The sequence below is a fragment of the Chelonoidis abingdonii genome, chromosome 4 (genome assembly GCF_003597395.2).
Source record: "Chelonoidis abingdonii isolate Lonesome George chromosome 4, CheloAbing_2.0, whole genome shotgun sequence".
Classification (NCBI taxonomy): domain Eukaryota; kingdom Metazoa; phylum Chordata; order Testudines; family Testudinidae; genus Chelonoidis; species Chelonoidis abingdonii.
In genome coordinates, this window is record NC_133772.1 from 32,922,226 (window position 1) to 32,942,565 (window position 20,340).

The 20,340-nt window shown below is 49.9% G+C and overlaps 1 protein-coding gene across 2 annotated transcripts in view; it reads right to left on the reverse strand.

Moving 5' to 3' along the window:
• The window catches only part of RAB3IL1 (RAB3A interacting protein like 1), a 38,652-nt gene that overhangs the window by 10,348 nt on the left and 7,964 nt on the right, over positions 1–20,340 (reverse strand). Inside the window, exons 1-5 of one of the 2 annotated variants that reach the window (XM_075065022.1) lie at positions 11,296–11,398; positions 6,242–6,491; positions 5,775–5,870; positions 4,654–4,731; positions 3,678–3,893 (exon numbers count right to left, since the gene is read on the reverse strand). In XM_075065022.1, coding sequence (XP_074921123.1) covers positions 3,678–3,893; positions 4,654–4,719 — 282 coding nt within the window. In that variant the 5' untranslated portion in view covers positions 4,720–4,731; positions 5,775–5,870; positions 6,242–6,491; positions 11,296–11,398. Of the gene's footprint in view, positions 1–3,677; positions 3,894–4,653; positions 4,732–5,774; positions 5,871–6,241; positions 6,492–11,295; positions 11,399–20,340 lie in introns of those variants that run through there. The other variant, XM_032779913.2, reaches the window with a different exon arrangement.

Sequence of the window (20,340 nt, forward strand, 5' to 3'; positions counted from 1 at the left end):
TGGAGCTGCTGCAGCCCAGAACTGAGGCATTCTGGGAGTTGTTGTTCCCAGAAGTGATGGGGATTGTAGGCAGTGGGTCATGCATAGAAGGGAAAGTAGGGTATAAGTAAGGTGATCAGATGTCCCGATTTTATAGGGACAGTCCCGGTATTTGGGGCTTTTTCTTAAATAGGCTCCTATTAGCCCCCATCCCCCATCCCAATTTTTCACACTTTCTATCTGGTCACCCTAGGTATAAGAAGCAGCCTTCCTTCAGAGGACTGAATGGTAACATTTGTTATGGGTTCTCTGCAGAGAGGGAGCAGCTTTCCAGGGCATAGGAGCTGCTGCACCTATTCCCCTTTGCAGATCAAATTCACAGCTGTGAGGGACCCACAGCAGATCTTGCCTCTTCCCTAGTCTCTTTCATTTTATATCCTGCTTCGCTGCCGGCTTCCAGCATGCCCTACAATTCCCATCAGTCCAATGCCAAATCCCAGCAGGCCTTGGCTCTAGGCTGCAGCAGTGACAGGACCAGCAGACCCTGTTACAGTTTGTTAAAGGGAGGAAGGGGAGCATGAAAAGAACATAAGTGAACAAAGCAGCCCAGTCCCCAGCCTGTCCTGACAGTGCACTAGCTCTATGCTATGGAGACTGCTCACCTGGTGCCAGGAAACAACTCCAGTGCCACAATATGGAAATCAATCAGAGAAATAAAAAAATGAAAAAATGGAGGTTAGTGTCAAAAGAAAGGGAGAGCTGAAAGGCTGGAGCTGTGAGACGCTGATGATTCCCACCCTCCCCCTAACCTGTCCATATCTATTCTAGCTCCAGAGGTTACCTGCCACAAGGAAGACGATGAGGAAGGATCTGCCACCAGGGCCTGCCAGCTTGGCTCGTAGGTGATGTGGATGGCCTTCCCCGGGACAATACAGAGGAGCAGAGAGAGGAGAGTGGGCACGCCAAACTTTGAAGGACGAGTGGAGAGAAGAGAGACAGACAAGGAAACAGTTCAGAGGGGCAGGTAGAGAAAAAAAGGCAAAAACGCGAGACAGAAGATACAGAAAATGCGAGTTCTGTCTGTCAGCGCACCGAGTGCCTCTCAAAAGCTTGTAGGTTCTTCAGCATTCCCTTGGCCTATGTTTTCAGCAGCGGCCAGTGATTTGGGGTTGCTCAGTTTCTGGGTGCCCAGCTTGAGCTGCCTTAAAGAAACCTGACTTTCCCCAACGCGTTGCGCAACCTTGAGGCCCCGTAAGTATGTTTCAAGGCGGGCACCTAAAAACAGAGGCATTCATATTCACTAGTCACATTTTTGAAAATGTAGGCCCTGGATTTTAGGCAGCTGGTTAGCTGCACCAATGGAAATCCCTTGTGTAGACACAGTTTACACCAGAGCAAGGGCGCAGCAGGGACCTTGCTAGGGTTGTGCACTTAGTGAGCAAGAAAGGGGAAATAATTACCATCTTTGGCATTCTACAAACACCTTCCTCCAAGAATTTCCTATTGATTACAGACCTTCGGTGACTGACCCTCATGATTAGAGCAAGCAATTGACAGCATCAGCAAACACAGCCCTTTGTAGTTTATGAATTGCACGCAAACAGAGCAGGGCTTTTACAAGTTTGTCCCCATGTCACAATTGTTCAGCTAATGCGTGGCACTGGCTTCGCTAGCCTTTCAGCTGTTTGGTATCAGTGAGTCAACAGTGCAGCTGCCTGACTGGACATCTGAGTCAGAGGCTAATGCTTCTGGACCCTGATTGGATCACGTGGTTTAGCAGCTCACAGAAGTTTTGATTCATGCAGGGAGAGAAGCCTCTTTCCTTATTGCCACAAGAAGGATCCTTCTATTTGGCTACATACTTGGACTTCAAATTTCAACATATCTGGGTTCTTTCCTACCTGATCAAGAGAGGTAAATGTAAACCAATAAAGCAAGACTTCACAGCTATTTAACAGACTCTTCCTTTGATTCTCTCTTTGTGTTCACACCCAGACTCCGTGTGTGTAATTCTAATCCCATACACAGTGATATTAGCAGCTGCTGAAGCGCACTGATTGAATTCACCCATCCTCATTGCCATTCACTGAAGTCACTGTCAGACAAATAGTCATCCGAGAGGTCAGCCCAGTCCTTTCTGGTCACCGCTTCCTGGTCTGATTAGCTGTCTGACTTCCTGGCTGCATTATAGGTACAAGCCAGATAGGCCAAGTGCCTCCCTGCTCTTGAAATACTTCCATGCTGCACACACCAGTGTTCCTGGCAGTGGAGGCAAAGCACGTGCATCCACCACTGCAATCACGTTTGTTCTTCCTGCTCAAATGCCAAAACTTGCTTCCTCACCCCTCCAGCTCTGACACCCACAAGGAGTTTTCCAGAGGGCCGTGCAAACACTTGTGCAAAGGTGTGTTCACAGAACTAGTCACAACACTGTTTGCAGAAAGATAAATTCTGGCAGACCCCCATGTTGTACTCACATCAGTGTTTAGGGACAGCAAAAAAAGGGGCCACAAAACTCAGTGAAGGAAATTAACAGGATTTTAGCTGAAAGAATATCCACAAAAGCGGTTTGTATTTATTGGCCCGGCCCTATTCAGGAGGCAGGCAAAACCTGCTTTGCAGATAGAGAAACTGAGACCCAGGGAGGAAAGGTGACTTGCCCAAGGTCACATAGTGAGGTAGTGGAAGAGCCAAGGAACAGAAAGGAGAAATTCCAACTCCCAGTCCTGTGCTCTAACCATTAGTCCACACTAAACAGATGGGAAATCAAAGCAAACAGCATTAGCCAGAGTAGCGGTTAGACTGCAGAGGCAGATCAGGAAAGGCAGTTCTCAGTAGGTGCTTACAGCGCTGCTAAGAGCTGTATCCATACAGCCAGAAAAGTCCTGCAAAGGCACACAGTTTGTTTCCAGAAGTTCTCTCCTGAACCCAGACTGGAGTGAATCTTGTAAGGGGAAGTCCCCATAGTCTGGGATTTTGCCAAGAAACCCCCAGCTCCCAGCATGGCAAGAGTCTGAAGACTCCTAATCCACGAATGGCATTACTGTGAACATCACAGGCAGCATTGGTCTGCTAAACCCAGGGTTGTGAGTTCAGTCCTTGAAGGGGCCACTTAGGGATTTGGGGCAAAATCCGTACTTGGTCCTGCTAGTGAAGGCAGGAGGCTGGACTCGATGACCTTTCGGGGTCCCTTCCAGTTGTATGAGATGGGATAATAATAATAATATACGGAGATATACCTAACACTCAAACTGTGGAGCAGGGGAAAGGCTGTGGGGTCTGCAGACCTCAAGGGAAATCTCTGAGAAGATCCCTCCACTAGCTCCCTCCCCAGCATGTGGGCTCATGCCCACGCAGGGCCAAGAGCTGATGGGGTGAATGCACAGGTGCCAACTTTCCCCGGCACCAGTGGCTGCCCGTGCCCCTCCACCCTTTCCCTGCCCCTATTCCAACCCTTTCCCCAAAGTCCCCGCTCCAACTCCACCCCCTATTGGACCCCTTCCCCAAATCCCCACCTCTTCCCCAAGCGCGCCGTGTACCCCTCCCTCCCAGCACTTGCTGTGCAAAACAGCTATTTTGCGGGCGCAAGCACTAGGAGCACATGGCATGCTCAGGCGAGGAGGCGGAGGTGACCTGGAGTGGGGAGGCTGGGAGCTGCTGATGGGTACAAGCGCCTATGGGTGAATGGATTCACCCACCTCTTTGCACTCGTTGCTGACCGGCTCCAAGGGCAGGCTCTGGCTGGTGGCTGTGACTACTGCGCTGCTGGCGCTCTTGTTCCGCCCGTGCCCTTTCCTGAAGACGGCTTTGGAGGGGCTTTGGAGCTGGGGGTGCAGCTCTCGGTTTGGAGAGGAAGGTGTGGAAGTGATCACCAGAGTCTTCAAAGCAGTCACCTCTGCTTGCAGCATGTCGATCTGAGAGACAAGAAGAGTCAGCAACATCACCACCTCCACCCAGCAGAGTCCCGTGCACCGTGCAGGGAATGCACGCTCAGGATCCAGGGGCATCACCACTCAGCCTAGGAGACATCTCCTGATCCATCCACAGCATCTGCCCAGCTCTTCCACTTCCTGCCCCGTCCCAGAATCTCAAACCAGGAAGCAGGGTCTGTACAGATCAGAAACAACTTGCAGAACCTTCCCTGCCCCTTCCCAGTCCACATCCCCCACAATGGCCCAGGCTATGCAAGCAGGGCATATTTAAGTCTTATAGCCAGACACTCCTTCCCTGATGAGGAATCAGCAGCAGATGCAGCTCCATGCCCCCGTGGTACATCCTGATATGGGAATCCTGTCCCTAACTCCCATCTCTCCAGACTCCCTTATCCGTGGTGCCTCTAAGCAGCAGCTTGTCCTCACGTTTGCTACGTGACAAACTGCAGCTAGGTGAAGCTGCTGGTCAGTTCTGTGCTTGTGGGAGTCCAGGTGAAATTCTGGGCCCTGTTTTTCATAGGAGAGTTGGATCTGCTGCTGGTTTCAGTGGCACGTTTCCCCACATTCAGTAGCTGCTGTGTGGTGAGCTGAGAGACCTGCTGAATGTCTCGAAGCCAGTAGTTCAGGAGGTGCCACTGGGAGGAGACTGGATGGGATGTGACCCTCAGCTACGTTGCTATCCCCCTACCCATAGGCAGCCCCGTGTCTGTACAGCAGGGGGGTGGGATCGGAGAGTCCTCACCTTTCCTCGCGCCTCCCTCAGCTGCTTCTCTGACGCCGCCTGCTTAGTGTTCGCGTCTCTTACCATCTTGTGTGCTTCCTACAGCGGAGAGAGAATATGTTACCGCCTGCTCTTCGCAGCCAGACTCCTAGCGACTCACAGCCCCTGCAATGAGCAACCCCACAAAGCCAAGCGACACATTCTACCCTGCACCCATGCAGCTCAGCAGTTCTCCTGGGGGGCAGGGTACTCAAAGGTCCCTAGCAAGTATGGCAGCCTTCCCAAGGACAGTGGGGAGCTCAGAGCACAATACCCCTCCCAACTCCCCTGGGGCAGTGCACCCGGCGCAGGCCTGTCTTTGACTGGCACAATAAGGCCCTGTCCAGTGCTAGGTGTTTGAGTGTCCTGGGCTGCTGGAAGCCAGGATTTTACTGGCCTGTGAGCTCATCATGAGCCATGGCACAAGAACATGGGTCCTTTCAATATTCACCCTCTCCAGCAGAATGCAGGAAAGCAGCTTCCAGGGATGCAGTGCACTGAGGGCATTGTGGTGCCTCTCTCCAGGCAAGGACTGGGTGCTGAAATCTGGGAGAGGGCTGGGGAGCAGCAAGCAGCCTGGAGAATGGGCCCCATGAGAACAGCTGCAGCAAGCCTGGAGCACGGCTATTGCACCAGCGAAAGAACTAAACTGTCAAGCTTCAGCAGCAGCAGCAATAGTCAAATAAACCTGTGATGTGGACCAGCTGCTTTGAGGGGAAGCAGGACACAAACACCCAGACTCTCCTAGACTGGGTCCCGCCTCAGATCCCACTGGCTGAAAACCCGTGTAATGAATACATGTGCTGCTTCATTTTTATGTTTCCTGTCAGAGCGGCTGGGGTGACTGGAGGTGGAGTGGGGGAAGGGAGAACTCCTGTTCCCCATACCAGTGCCCTGCATGCTGCCCCTCCCCATTAACACAGCTGCCAGCTTGCGCCATGCTCTGCCATCCTGCATATGCAATCGGTCAGCTCTACTGTTCAGACTGGGAGGGGCTGGCCATGGATGCAGGGAACCCCGAAGCAGGGCAAAGTGAGGAGAGAGTCTGTCCCAAGGGGGACAGTGAGTGACCTCCGTTTAGGAAGTAACGAGGGAAGTGGTACCTCAAACAGACTGGCTGTCAGCTCCTCCAGCTCCTGCTCCAGCTGCTCTCTGACCTTTGACAGCCTCTCACACTCCTCATCCTTCAGCTTCAGCTCCTGCAGAGAGGACAACCGGGGACTTTGGCACACTGGGCAGAAGCACATACCAGGCCCCAGTACGCTCTGCAGACAGCACCCCCCTCTTCCATGTGCCTCAGTCTCTTCCGCTGCATCCTGCTGCCCCCTCCCGCTCTGCACACACTGACACTGCTCCTCCCCCAGCCCCACATCTGTGCGGATTCCAGCCCCATCTTCCCCACTCACCCCCAATCACTGCAGGCGCTCATGCTGCGCTCATTGTTAGTACCCTAACAGCGCATGTTCCCACCTTCCAGCCCATGGAAACTCCCACCCCATCTACCCCTTTCACTCTTCAGTTCCCGGTCTGTGGCCACCCCCGCCCCACACTCTCATGCCCAAGTCTTTACCTTCTGTGCTCTGTGGAGCTCCTCCTTCAGGAACTCTGATCCCTTCTCACGGATCTCCACCGAGGAGCTGCGCAGGCGGGAGACATTGCGCTGCACTGTGGATTGGTCGTCGTCTTCCCTACCTGCCTCCCTGCAGCGAGGATCCAGCTGCGGCAGCTCCTTCCCACTGCTGGATGATGCCAGCGGCTTCCACTGTCCCACCGCCGGCTGCTTCTGGAGCTGCTGGCTGTCTTCCTTGAATGGGGCCTGGCTGGGGGACACAAGCGTGTGAAACATGAGCGAAGGGTCAGAGATCCAGGGTGTGGACAGCGCCAGGATCCAAGCAGCTTATGGCCCCACCCAGATCTCATCATTTAAGGGGTTCACGGTAGAAAGCTCTCCTCCCAGTGGAAATGAGCCTACGTCTAATGGCCAGCACTGAGAGGGATCATGATACCCAGGGGATGATAATGCTGCAGGAAGTGTGTATAGGTCTAGGGGGTGTGGAAGGGCAAGGGGGCGACACGGGGCTGATGTCCCAGTTGAGACCAGAACACAGGGCAGGCTAACCCACAGGTCAGGTGATAACGTCAAAGCAGTCCCGAGGGCTCTCCAACAGCATTTGCAGTCTGGCTGGATCGTGTCATGCTGGCGTCTCACCCCACTGCGTGCACATGCTGCATGGTGCTTCCCCTGGCTTGGTGATCCACAAAGGAGCCCCACAGAGCAGGGCAGTGCACACATCCAACCCTCTGCCCTACGGGTACAGGACAGCCAAGCAAGATGTTAATTGCACACAGGTCAAAGAGCTGAAAGGGCGTTAATGGCACTCAGGGCCAGCCTCATCCCAAAACAACCAAGGGACTGCTGGGGCTCCATGCTTAAGGGACCTGCAGCTCAGGGGCTAATCCCCCACTCCAGAAACTGAATCCACCTCTCTAGAGGTAAGATTAGGAAGGGGAGGCAACTCACAGGCTTCATATCTCATCATCCCAACCCCAGGTGCCCTGGCATTTGGGGAAGCAGCACAGACTCTCTCAGTGCCAGAGTCTCTCTAAAGAGCGGAGGGGGGCGACGCAAGGGGCATCAGGCAGGATTAGCTCAGAGGAGCTGCTTGTGCACTGTGGGTGGCAGCTCTGGGCTCGCTCTCCCTTGGTGGATGGACTTCTAGAAAGGGAAAACCCTAAACATGCCACTTCCTTCCATTCAGTTCTTTGAACAAGGACCAGGACAGAATCACCAGGGGACACACTGGGCCCAGGAGCCCATTACGAGGACCAGGTTATTGTCGAAGGGAGATTAGAGTTAATACAACCGAAGGGATGGCAGAGAGGCCACACACACACACCCCTGTATCTGTGCTGTCATGCTGCCCCCAGAAGGCACTCAGCCAGCGAGAAGTGAACAGCCCATGGAGAGATCACAGCTCCTTGGGAGGAATAAAAGCAGAGGTGCCATGGGGGGAGGGGCTCCCTCCCGCACCCCAAGTTTTGTACAGGAGATGAGCTCCCTTGGTGGAGCTCTTAAGGGCAACTCAGCCTGAGTGTGGAATTTGAGTTCTGCAGAGGAGACCTGCTGCTCCCAGCTTGTGGGCCTGGAGCAGGGAGTCAGTATTTTGTTTACAAACAGACGCAGGGTGATTAAGATAAGAAAGGGCTGGTAATTAAATTAAGTATCTGGAAGTCACTAGATGAGCCTGTAAAACAGGCATCCCTCTGCAGGGGGTGGAGGGTGTTGCAGGGGATGCAGAAGAAATACAGCCAAGCCTTCTGAGCCAAGGTTACATTCAGAAAAGTGGGAAGCTTGGGGGGTGGAGGTGAAAAGCAATGGCCAAAACTCAGGGCGTGGCTACACTCACACTTTACAGCGCTGCAACTTTCGCGCTCAGGGGTATGAAAAAAACACACCCCTGAGCGCTGCAAGATGCAGCGCTGTAAAGCGTCAGTGTAATCAGGGCGGCAGCACGGCTCCCAGCGCTGCACACTACACCCGTAAGGGATGTGGTTTACGTGCAGCGCTGGGAGACCTCTCTCCCAGCGCTGCCACTCTGACCACATTCACACTTCAAAACATTGCCGCGGCAGCGCTTTGAAATGCCAAGTGTAGCCATACCCTCAGAGAAAGGATAGTGGCAGTGGTATAGAGAAGTTCCCACTCTCTCTGTGCTGCTTGTGTGCCCCCATTACCATAGTATCTGAGCGCCTCACAATGTCTAACCTATTTCTCTTCACAGTCCCTCGGCGAGGTAGAGTTGTGCTGTTATTCTCATTGTACAGATGGGGCACTGAGGCACACACAGACTAAAGGCCAGATTTTCAAACTAGAAGGTTAAGTGCTTTGTAAACCCCATTAGATGCCTAGCTGCATCTTTGGATGCCTACAAACTTTTGAAATTCTGTCCCTAAGGTATACAGGAAGTCTATGGGGGAAGTAGAGCCCAGGTCTCTCAGGGCTAGCTCTTTATCCACTGGACCAGCCTCTCTCTCCGCTATATGCTGCAAAAAAAAGTAGACTCTGATAGAGGGGAGCAAAATCAAGGAGGCCAGTTCTCTGAGACTTCAGCAAACGGCTGAGACAATTGGGAAGGATGTCATGGTTGACAGCATGAAAAGCAGCAGAGAAGAAAGAAAAGAAAAGAAAAGTAAAGTCAGATGAGAGATCACTTAACCTCCAAGGGTTCTGCCAAGGCTAGGTTGTAGAGCAATGGCTGCTGTGAAATTTTATATTTTAACTGAAAATCATTTTGTTTTGTCATTTTTTGTTCTGAGTTTGAGAAAAGGAAGGAATGAGAAAATGTCATATGAGTATCAGATGTGTTTATGCCTCAAATTCTTAGGGTTTCAGCTGTACCCAGGCCAATTCCAGAACAAAAATCAGAAACTGCATCCAAAGAGTCCATAAAGTCGATGATAATTGTCATGATTTACATTATTCACTGGGCACCATCTGTGTGCTCAGCAGAATATGCCAGGAAATGCAGTCCCGGAGCCAATGTGTATAAAATGTGTAGCCCTGGATAAGATGGTTCAGACATTTAAGTATGAAGTATACAGTTACTGAGCACATGTTAGTATCTATGAGTGAAGGTGCTGATGGCAATAGAAGTTTTACTTGATTAAGGACTAGAAGATTTGACCCTCCAACTTTCTTTCAAGAGGAAGAGCTGCCCAGAGCTCCTGTGCCTGTCTATTTTCCTTTCCTCCTTGCAGTGGCCCTGACAGACCTTAGAAGTCTCAATTTTTTTCTCAACTTTAAAACGTGGCATTTTCTTGGTGTTTGGTTTTAAATATTCTCCTGTGAAAACTGCAACTCAATCACTGTAGTGTTGTGTTTAAGAGCCTTCTGGAAAGTAACTAGCCTATAAACAGAAATCAGTGTTGCCAACTCTCATGATTTTATCATAAGTCTCATGATAATTATTGTTTTCCTTAAAGCCCCAGATGCTGAAGTCAAGTGGATATGCGATGATGTCAGCCTTCTTTTTAAAAAAAAAAAAAAAAAAAGTTTCTAGCCCTCATGGCTGTGGACCCCAGTGCACCCTAAAAGCTTGAAAAACAGAAGGCAAATAAAAAGAACACCAAATCTATTATTTTTACATAATCTCATGAGTTTAAAGCCAATCTCATGATTTCTGGTGAGCCTGATTCATTTTTGAATGTTTGTGGTTGGCAATACTGTGAAAGTGACTTGAAAGTGTCAGTTTAATTCCTGTTTAAAGTCAGTTTCTAGTCTATTACTTGTGGTCGGGAAACACGCCTAAAGCCCCACGCAGGTGCAGTATAAAGTTAGGGAGGCTTGCCCTAGTACAGGGGTCGGCAACCTTTCAGAAGTAGTGTGCCGAGTCTTCATTTATTCACTCTGATTTAAGGTTTTGCTTGCCAGTCATACCTTCTAAAAATGTTAAAATGTCTTTCTACAAGTCTATAATATATAACTAAACTATTTTTGTATGTAAAGTAAATAAGGTTTTTTATTTAAAAAGTTTCATTTAACATTAAATTAAAATGCAGAGCCCCCCAGACCAGTGGCCAGGACCTGGGCAGTGTGAGTGCCACTGAAAATCAGCTAGAGTGCCGCCTTCGGAACCCGTGCCATAGGTCGCCTATCCCTGCCCTAGTAGGATGTTTCCAAAAGTTATTCTAAGTTTGGTGCACTGCAAAAACGGGATAGAAAATCATCTAGACTTTTCTACAATTGTTTCATTCAAGAGTTAGTAACAAAGTAAGAATATACATTAAATTTTTAAACCTAACCAGTGTCCCTTAAGTGACGTGACACAAGATGTCAGAACATATTAGTATGAGAGCTGAGTGGGTCTAATATTTATTTTTCTTTCTTTATATAGGAATTAGATACAATGCTCCTGTAAGATATTTCTAAGTTATTATCTGCAAAACAACTAGAGTCTTCAGGTGCCTAAGTAGTCCCTGGAATCCCATTTAAGGTTGCCCCCCGCCCCCAAATCTGAAACGGCACCTATGAATAAAAGTCTCCGTTATTCGCAGCAAGGGAATTCTCCAAACCCAGACGCAGACCAGCTGAGCCCTTGGGGAAACGGAGATTGGAAAGAGAAGCTGTGTGTACTGGCAAGACTTCCATCACCAGGGCCCAAGGGTGAGAGACACTGAGGCAAAGATCCCAACTGAGACACAATGCAGGTTGCTTTAAAATGACATGAGCAATGCGTCCTTACAAGGGGAAGGATGGTCCTGTGGTTGGAGCACTGGGCTGGGAGTCCTAGGATCTCATCTCAGCCCCACCCCCGATTTACGGAGTGGCTTTGGGCAAGTAACTTCATCCCTTTATGCCTCAGTTTCCCCATCTTTACAGTGCAGGTAATTTACACCTCTAGCTGACAGGGGTGTTGCAAGAATAATTAACTCATTCATGTCTGTACAGCACTTTGAAAACACTGACTATGTATAAGCGCAAAGTTACAGTCCCTGATAAATTTTTATATGAAATAAGATTGCACAAGAGAGAGTTGGGGTCTCTTTTCAAAGCCTTGGCCTCGATTTTTAAGGTCTCACCTGCAAGACCTTCATGGGGAGTGAACTCTACAGAGCTCCCCTTACCTCACTCTGAGGGACAAAGAACAAGGCTGACCACAGCAGGACTCAGTCCTGTGACTTCAGGGAGCCCCAGTGTTTGTGAAGTGGCCTCTGCCTCTGATCCAGGATTTCTGATGGACGTAACTTACAATAAAAAAAACAGTGAGACACCAAGAGGTCTGTGTGCGATACAAGCAAATACACAGTGGGCCTAAAGTTAAGAACATTGGCTCCCACTTGATCCAGGGGATGTGCAGAGTTGGGGATTCCCAAGCGGTTGGATGGGGGTGACTCCAGCATTGCCTAGGGGGTGAGGGAAATGCTCCAGCCGGGTCAGTACCCAGCTGTCGGGAGACGTCAGTGTGTGGTGAGAGTCCTTGGGGAGCTGGGGAAGGTGCACAGCTCTGAAGGGGAACCTGTCAGGGATCTCCAGCAGGGAAAGCTGCGACCCACCACTCCTGTCAGACAATATGGCCACAGATACAATGTGCCATCTGAGGTCAATATGCCTTCCAGGTGCACTGACACAGCCAACCCTGGTGTCAATCAATAATTGTTGTCAATAGCCTCTTGTGGAGGCTTTGTCCTCCTCTAAGCTGGACGTGGGTGAGAATATCAGCCTCGCATTTGGTCTGTGTTCTGCTGTGCCACTCCTCAGGCTGTTCATCATAGGAGGGGGCAACAGAGGTGAGGGTAATGGGAAGGTGGAGTAGCACAGGGGGTGGATTTGGAGCAGGATCCAAATGCAAGAGCCAAAAGGAAAGGAAAAAGGCAAAGCAAAATCAGGAGAGAGAATAAGGAGAAGACAGAAAAGGAGACAGACAGAGAGAAGGGAAAAGGTCAGATGAGATGAGGCCCAGCAGATCACAATTGCTCTAGGATAGAAGACAGCGAAGAACAAGCAGCAGCCAACGCAATTCAGAGAGCCTGGTTAAAAGAGAAGACGTGCGGTGCAGGGAAACGGGGCGTAGAGAGTGGGAGGAAAAGATAAGAGCAGCAACTAATCCAAAAGCACCAGGAATGAGTGCTGTTGGGGGTTAAAGGTGTATTGCACAGGGCCTGCGCCATTGACTTCTAAAGGAGCAGGATTGGGCCCACAGAAGCTTCTTTACTGGGAAGAAAGGAAAGGGCATTAATAAATGAGAAGGGGGCTAAAATGAATGATTAAAACCAAAAGGCTGAGAAGCCAAATTCCTCTTTAAAAGTCTGCATTAAGGAAGAAAACCAGGAGAAAAAGAGGTTAGGCCAATTTGGCTGTAATGAAGATTGTATGGTGATTATTGTTTATGTAGCACCAAGGGCTGATCCAGAGCTTCCTTAAGTGCACAGAAAGACTCTCAGTGACTTCAGTAGGCACTGGATCCAGGCCCAAGTGAGCTAGGTTCTTCATATGCGGATTTGAAGACAAGATCCCTGCTCTCAACTGTTGATAAGAAGCAAATAAATAATTGACAGGCCGGGGCAAGGGGTGACAGCAAAGAGGGGAAGAATGTATAAAGACAATTTGTATGGACGACATAAATCCCAGGGTGCTAACAGAACTAGATAACAACTGAAAATTATATTTGATAAATCATGGGAGAGATACCACAGGATTGGACGGGGAAGCAAATGTGGTACCAATCTTCTAAAAAGTAAGAAAGTGCGATCCCGGCAATTGCTATCTGAAAAATCCAGTCCATGTGCCACATAAAATAACACAAAAAATACGCAGAAAAAGAAGTCTTTACACATCTAGAGGATAATGGGAATGGGTTATTAAGAACAAATCATTCTAAGCAAACTGAATGGCACTTTTGATTGAATTACAAAACCAGGAGGAAGGCAAAATGTATAGCTGGGCTTTAGCACAGCATTTGATGAGAGTGTCACACAAAATGTTACAAGGCAGATCTTATTCCAGTTGGCTTGAACAGCAGAGTGCTGTCACAAGAGTTGAATGAAAAGTGGCTCAAGGACCATAAACAAGGTGTAGGAATGACAAATGGCAGCTTTGCGAAAGGGATTGGTGCCCAGAGGAACAGTACAGAGATTGGCAAGTTAGGCATGATTTTATTGAACAACCTCATTAATGATCTGGAAGGGGAGGGAAGCTGCAACTAATTTAACATGCAGATTATACTAAACTGGGAAGTGCTGAAAACAGCAGCAAGTGAAAAGGTGTGTGGGGAAAGAACGTGCAATTAAATGAGCTTCTGCCAGAAAAAATGAAAGCTCATACCACAGAGGAAAAGTAATCCATACAGAGATATTCAACAGGTCAGAGGCACTAGGGAAGCAGCAACACACCTTGGGGCCCTGCTCCAAAGCCCACTGAAGTCAACAAGACTCTTTCCATTGCGAACCCATAGCAAACTCCAACCTAGAGAGAAGCGCACAATGCAATGCAAGCAAAAATAGGCAACTACAGTATGGGAGTGCACACAGAGAACTATTATATGACCAACCAGCAAGGTGCTGGTTCTCCCAACACTGTGCTGGCGAGACCACACCAAGTCTATATTACATGCAGCTCTGGGCTGCTCAAATCCAGGGTTGGCAAATCAGAGAGTATTCAGAAGAGAACAAGAGAAATAATTAATGGGTTGGCTACATTAATGGATGAGAGAAGATCAGCAAACATAAATATGTATAATTTGTCTAAACAATGACAAGGAAAATGGGATTAAGAGTCTTTGAAGGGTATAAACACCAAGGAAGGAGAAGAATTAGTCAGGGTGATCTAACAGGGTATGACTAGGAGGAAAGGGATGAAGTTAATCAAAGGAACATTTAAACTGTATGAGACAAACCCATCCCAGCATACCGCTGTAGAAATCAATGGAGCTTCACCAAGAATAAATATGGCGCAAAGCAGGAAAGGGAGAGAGGGAGGTCTATTCGGCAGTTAACAGGCCGGTAAATGATGGGATGGAATTCAAAAATTTAAAATGAGATTGGATAGAGTCCCGAAGAATATACTGCCAGAACAATCCTTCCCCAGCTGGGAAACGACTAGAGGGGACCTAATCTGTCTTTTCATGTAAGCTACCTCCTCCTTTGCTTTTCGTTGTTTCTCCTTTTTCATAGGATGGAGGAAAAGCAAATTCAGAGACAAATCAGGCGAGGGAAGAATTACAGGGGAAGCAAGGAAGAAGCAAGTAAAAACAGTGGACCTAACGGAGACTCACTTAATGTGTTCCCAGTGAGAGCTATATGAGGGACACCATAACTTAGAGGTGTGCAATCAACCTGGGTATTTTTTTCAGTAACCTACTAGACTACAGGTGCATCCAGATACACTGCAGCTAATGGTACAAGAAGGGCTGTCTGGCATTGTTCTATGGACAGGATACCACACTTTCAAACCATGTTAGGGAACTAGGTTCCAGCCCAGGAACAGCAAGCCCTGTGGTGCCATGTTTCACCAAGGGGTCTCAGAGTTTCTTACCAACTTTAACTAAATAACCCTCACACCAACCCTGAGGGGTAGGCATTATAGCTCCCATTGTGTAGACAGGGAGACTGAGGCACAGAGAGGGTAACGGGCTTCCTCCAAGTCACACAGTGACTCAGCAAGGACTAGGACACAAGGCACCCAGAGTACATTTGTTAACTACCAGGCAGCCGCTGCATTACCACATCTAGCGGCCATGTCATGCTTTGTGTCAGAGGGTATCACAAGAGGGTAAGAACTCAGGTCTTGTGATTCCCAATCCTGAGCTTCTGACTGCTAAGCTATGCTGTCTCCCTTGCACTTTATACCTCCACACGACTCCCAAGCAACAATTCCAGTGATGCAATGCCAGGGTGCAGAGCTCTAGGCTCTAGCACCCACCCCCAGGCCTGTTAGTCTGGACAGCACAGGGCTGATTATCCAGGAATGGGGGCAAACCTTATGACCAGTCAGAACCCCAGCTTCCCTACAAGCAAGCTGGACAGGTGCTAAATGAAGGAAACATGAGTCTCTCCTCTGAGAGCAGGTGCCACATTGCCCAAGGGCCAACAATGAGTAGGGATTGGGAGAACCCCTCCCTGCCTAGCCTGCAAAGCAGGGAATGAACAAACCAGCATCATGACGGACATTTTTAGTCCTGCCTACACTATAACTACATTGCTGAGGAACCCTGCAGTCCCCTAACTCAGTTTGATCCTAGCTCCACTGCAAGAAAGTTCAGTACGCTCCCCATGTCGTGGGACTACGCTGAGGTAACCAGTCCCCCAGCACAGCTGTGGCTACAGTGCAGACAGGATCCTGAAGTACCCAGGCAACTAGGCAGTCAAGCCTTTATCTAGATTGCCCTGATGGGGCTCTGAAACCAACATTTCACTGAGACTGAGAGGGTAATGGAGGTTCACTCCTTTTGCTGTTGCTATTGCCAGACTGGCTGGAGCCTGTGCTCTGCAGGATGATGGGGGGTATTTCGAAGGCTCTTCACAATAGGAAATACTAGCTAGAAACATTTTTTTAGTTGGATTCTGTAGAAAAAAAAAGAGAAAAATGTGCAGGATCCACACTTTTTTCAGCAGGCCCCACTCGTTTCCTGTGGAGTTGATCTGACAGTTATTTCCTGTACGAACTGCCTCTGCGTCTCTCTGGCTAAACTCTGCATTTGAGTTCACAAGGGGATCCTGGCTCTTCTATTCTGATCTCCTGCCACAGATCAGCCTGAAATCCACACATGCAGAGACAGCAGGAGGCAGGATTCACTACACAGATTCGAAAAACAGAATGTTACCCATACTGATTTAGCATTGTGCAGCCAACCAGTCTCCATGTACATCCTCAGACACACACTGGCCTCACCTGACTTGCACAGGCACTCACTAACATACCTCTAAAAGGTTTATGTCCTGCCACAATAGATGCTACCTGCCTACTATACTGTAGCATGCTGTTCATCTGTCTCATATTTGCTTTACAGGTAGCAAACAGCCAGGAAACAGGCTGGGGTGTTCTTGTATATGCTGTTAATTAAGTAGCATCCAGTATTTTTCTATGCAAGATGCTATACATAAATATACTCTATTGGCACATTATTGTGGTTCATGCCTTATTCAGATTCTGTATCATACACCCCCCACCCCCCCACACACACTTTAGAAGAGATCAGACCTTGAAAAATCCAGCTCACATGGTGACAGTTATTAGAAACTCAAAACCAGCGGTTAGATTGAAAATACCCGGGCAACCTGAACTAGAGCTGTTCCCGCAGATGCCATTATTAGTGATGGTGCAATTTTAGTTGTTTGGAAGTTGTAAATTCCCCCATATTTTATTCTTTCCGAGGCAAGTGTACCACACACACACACATACCGCATTCACTTGCCCAGAGGCCATGAGACAAACAATGCAATGCCTGTAGATCACACTTTAAAATACAAAACCAGGGGCAGTTTTCATATTAGGAAACTATTTTCTCGTTAGGTGCCCAGTCCTGTTCCCATGGGAGTCAGAGGAAATGCTGACAGTGACTTCAGCAGGATCCAGAATCGGACCCAAAATTCCAGTGATGACTTTTCTCCCCATCAACTCATCTCCTTTTCTCTTCACCATTAACTGTCTCTGAGCCGTTCAGTGTTAACCCCGTCTCTCTGCCCTTTAGCACTCTCTCCCCCACGTTTCTCTTTATTCCTGCGGCCCATCAGTTTCTCATCTCTCTTCTCCCTCATGTTCTTCTGTTCACGCTGGCAGCTTTCCTCTGCTTCATGGATTCTGCCTTACCCCTTTCCTAGCCTTTCACACAGCCACATCACTGTGTAGCTTAAGAGCAGTTTCTGAGGGAGAAAATAATCTCTACCAAATAAACACGGTTTCCACGTTGAAGAAGAAGAAACTACAGATGGCATCTCTCTCACCATGCTGCCTGCACACTTCATTTTGACATGCTAGCTGCTCCTTGGGGCACAGTTGAAGGTATCAGTGACCTCAGGAGAAAGCAGCCTCCTGGATCTGAGGTTCTAGAAACTTTATGAACGCTGCAGAAACTAAGGTCAGGTCACTCCCTCCTCCCACCTCTGCTCTTCTAACATGCTCCCTACTTTGGGTCTGAGCAGATCTAAACCTTTACAGATTCCAGGGAAAATAGACTCCCTTCCCACACAATCAAAGGTCCCTGCCATCCATCCATCCATCTCTCTTTGCACAGGCACACAGACAGGGGATGGGATAGATGACACAGGAAAGCGGATCCCTGGGACAAGAAGTTGAGAGAGTAAGAAGCCTCCTTCCTTCCCAAAAGGATCACACAACCCCACAGAGTTCCCATTCAAGCACTAATGGAGCCATAACCAGCTGCTCCGGAACAGACCCTGAGTATTCTCAGCATCAACATCCGAACTCAGAGCCGAAGGACCAGTGCTAGTGACCCAGAGCCAGGTACTCAACAACCCCATCAGGGTATATCTCCCCCAGCACATGCCTGGGGCCATTGGCTCCTTCGTCAGAGACTTTCCGCTCCTCCTTTTCAGACAGTCTGCAAGTTTCACTCCTTCCCACCTGGCTAGGAAGGAAAGGTGACCGCTGAGTGCTCCACACCCCCAGCTAGGGTGACCAGATAGCAAGTGTGAAAAATCGGGACGGGGGTGAGGGGGTAATAGGCATCTATGTAAGAAAATGCCCCAAATATTGGGATTGTCCCTATAAAATCGGGACATCTGGTCACCATACCCCCAGCCTGGGGTCCCCACGGCAGAGCGCCCAGGGCTGAGGTGCTGGAACAATTTGTGTAGTGGGGGAGCTGAAAGCCATTGAACAAACAGTAAATCCAGCATGTGATAGAAACCACTTCCAGCTAGGGGGTGCGGCAGCACCTCCAGCACCCCTAGATCCAGCACCAATGAGCAGGGACCAGGAGCACCTAGGGGTGCACGCCCCAGGGAGACCGGCTGGAGGAGGGGGAGCAGGCGGCCAGCATAGGCTCAAGGAGAGGCAACCCCGGTGGGGGTCCCACTGCGGCTACAGGGGACAAGCCGGTCTCCCCGCTCCCCTCCCGAGAAAGAGGGAGCCAGGGCGCAGGGAAGTTTTTTAAGGCAGGGAGGGAAGAAGCCGGTTCCAGACCTACCCGCTGCGAAGCATCGAGGAGCCTAGGAAGTATAGTCTCGGCGCAGTAGTGAACTGAGACCAGGAATAGCACACGCAACGATGCTCAGGGAAGCAATCGGCCGTGGCTCCCGCCGTCAGCTGTCTCGGCCCCGCGCGCTTCTTCCACTAAACAGGCCACTGGAGCACTCGCTGCTGAAGCTGATGAAGAACTGGGACTGACGCGGAGAGATCTCGCTCAAACTGCGGGCCGTGGTAAGCAAGACGCCGGGTCAAGCGCGAGGGCCAGAGCTCGCTGAGCGACTATACACTCATCGGCCATCTGCGCGATTTCATTGGGGCTGGCGCCTCCCCGGCCCCGCGCTGCAGGCGAGCGCTGCGGCAATCCCGGGAACCCCGACCCGCCGCGCGCTGCCGCTCCAGCCTGGCTCCGCCGCCCGGGGGAGGAGGGGGGGATGGAGGTCACATGACCTCTGGGCGGCTCTACTTGCAGCATGCACGTCCTCCTGCCCGAGCCTCATGTGACTGCTAATTCAGCACTGAGCCCGGAGCTGTCCCCAGCCTCGCCGGACATCCACGCGCCGGGCATCCTGCAACTCCCGTGCACAGCCATTGGCGGTGCATGGAGCGCAGCCTTCCCGTCCACTCCATCGCAGAGACCCCCCCCCCCCCCCCCGACTCAAAAATCACTGCAACGGTCGTGCCTGCAGACTGAGATCTGCCCGTGAAGGAGAAAGAGCCCTGTTCCCCAATTGTATGGGCTGGCTTGAAAATTCAGCAGGCAGGGTTTCCGTTCTCCCTGCCTTGCACCCTGCACAAACGCTGACAGCGCAGATTGTTTCCTCGGGGTGGGTTCTCTGGCGAGAAGGATGCCAATCAGGAAGATCAATGGGGAGGCCTGGCTGACAGCAGCCTGAGCATTTTTGACTTCATCCAGAGGTGCTGGGGGTGCTACCGCAACCCCTGGCTTGAAGTGGTTTCCGTCCTACACAGCACTTACAAGTTTGGTTCAGTGGCTCTCAGCACCCCCACTATACAAATTGCTCCAGCACCCCTGGCTTCATCTGTGTGGTCTGGGATAAACCATGAGACTGAATAGTGCTGATGCTTTGTTCAGAGGTCCCTGTTGGGAGACAGTGGCAAATGCAAATGGCAGGCATTAAAGCAGAATTGTGTGGGTCTTTCCCTCCCCTCCACCTCCAGTGTAGGACTCAATTCTGTGGCTAATCCGTGCGTGACACGTTCACTGACCTCCATGTATTATGCAAGGAAAGAATCTGCAGAGTCAGGCCCATAACTGCATGGTGATATTTATATTATAGTGTTACTATATTTCTTAATATCTCAGGTTTCTCCACACCCATTGCAAGGGCCCAACTGGACAGTTTAGTGGTCCAAGAATCTAGTCTATACCATCTACACTTTCCAGACCTAGAGACATAACCCAGCTCCTCCTCCCTGAGCTGAATTCCATGGAGTTTAGTGTCTTTAAGAGGAAACTTTAAAAACCAAGAGCTTGTCTGCTCTGGATGGACAGCCAAAGCCCTGTGCTGTAGCTAATTTCCTTTACAGGCCAACAGCAGGCTGAACTCAGGGTCCTTCAGCACTAAAAGCATGAGTGAATGCTTGAGCAAAAGGACTATTAGCCGGGCAAATGGGCGGTGTCTCTGTCTGGCTGTGGTATTTATACGACCCCGATCACCGTGACAAATGAGCGTCTCACCCTCACCGTCTTTAATGTATTTATCCTCACAACACTGCTGTGAGCTAGTGCAGTGTTATGTTATTATCACCATCGTACAGATGGGGAACTGAAGTACAGCGGGTATGGCTACAAGGCAAAACAAAACAGCAGTTGAGACTCTCACAGTCCAGGTCTACAGACTTGGGCTCACGCTACGGAACTAAAAACAGCTGTGTGGCTGTTTCAGCTTGGGCTGGAACTCAGGCTCTGAAACCCACCTCTCCCCACCTGGGCCTCAGAGTCCAAACCCAAAGCATCTACACCGGGGTGGCCAACCTGATCGTGAGAAAGAGCCAGAATTTAC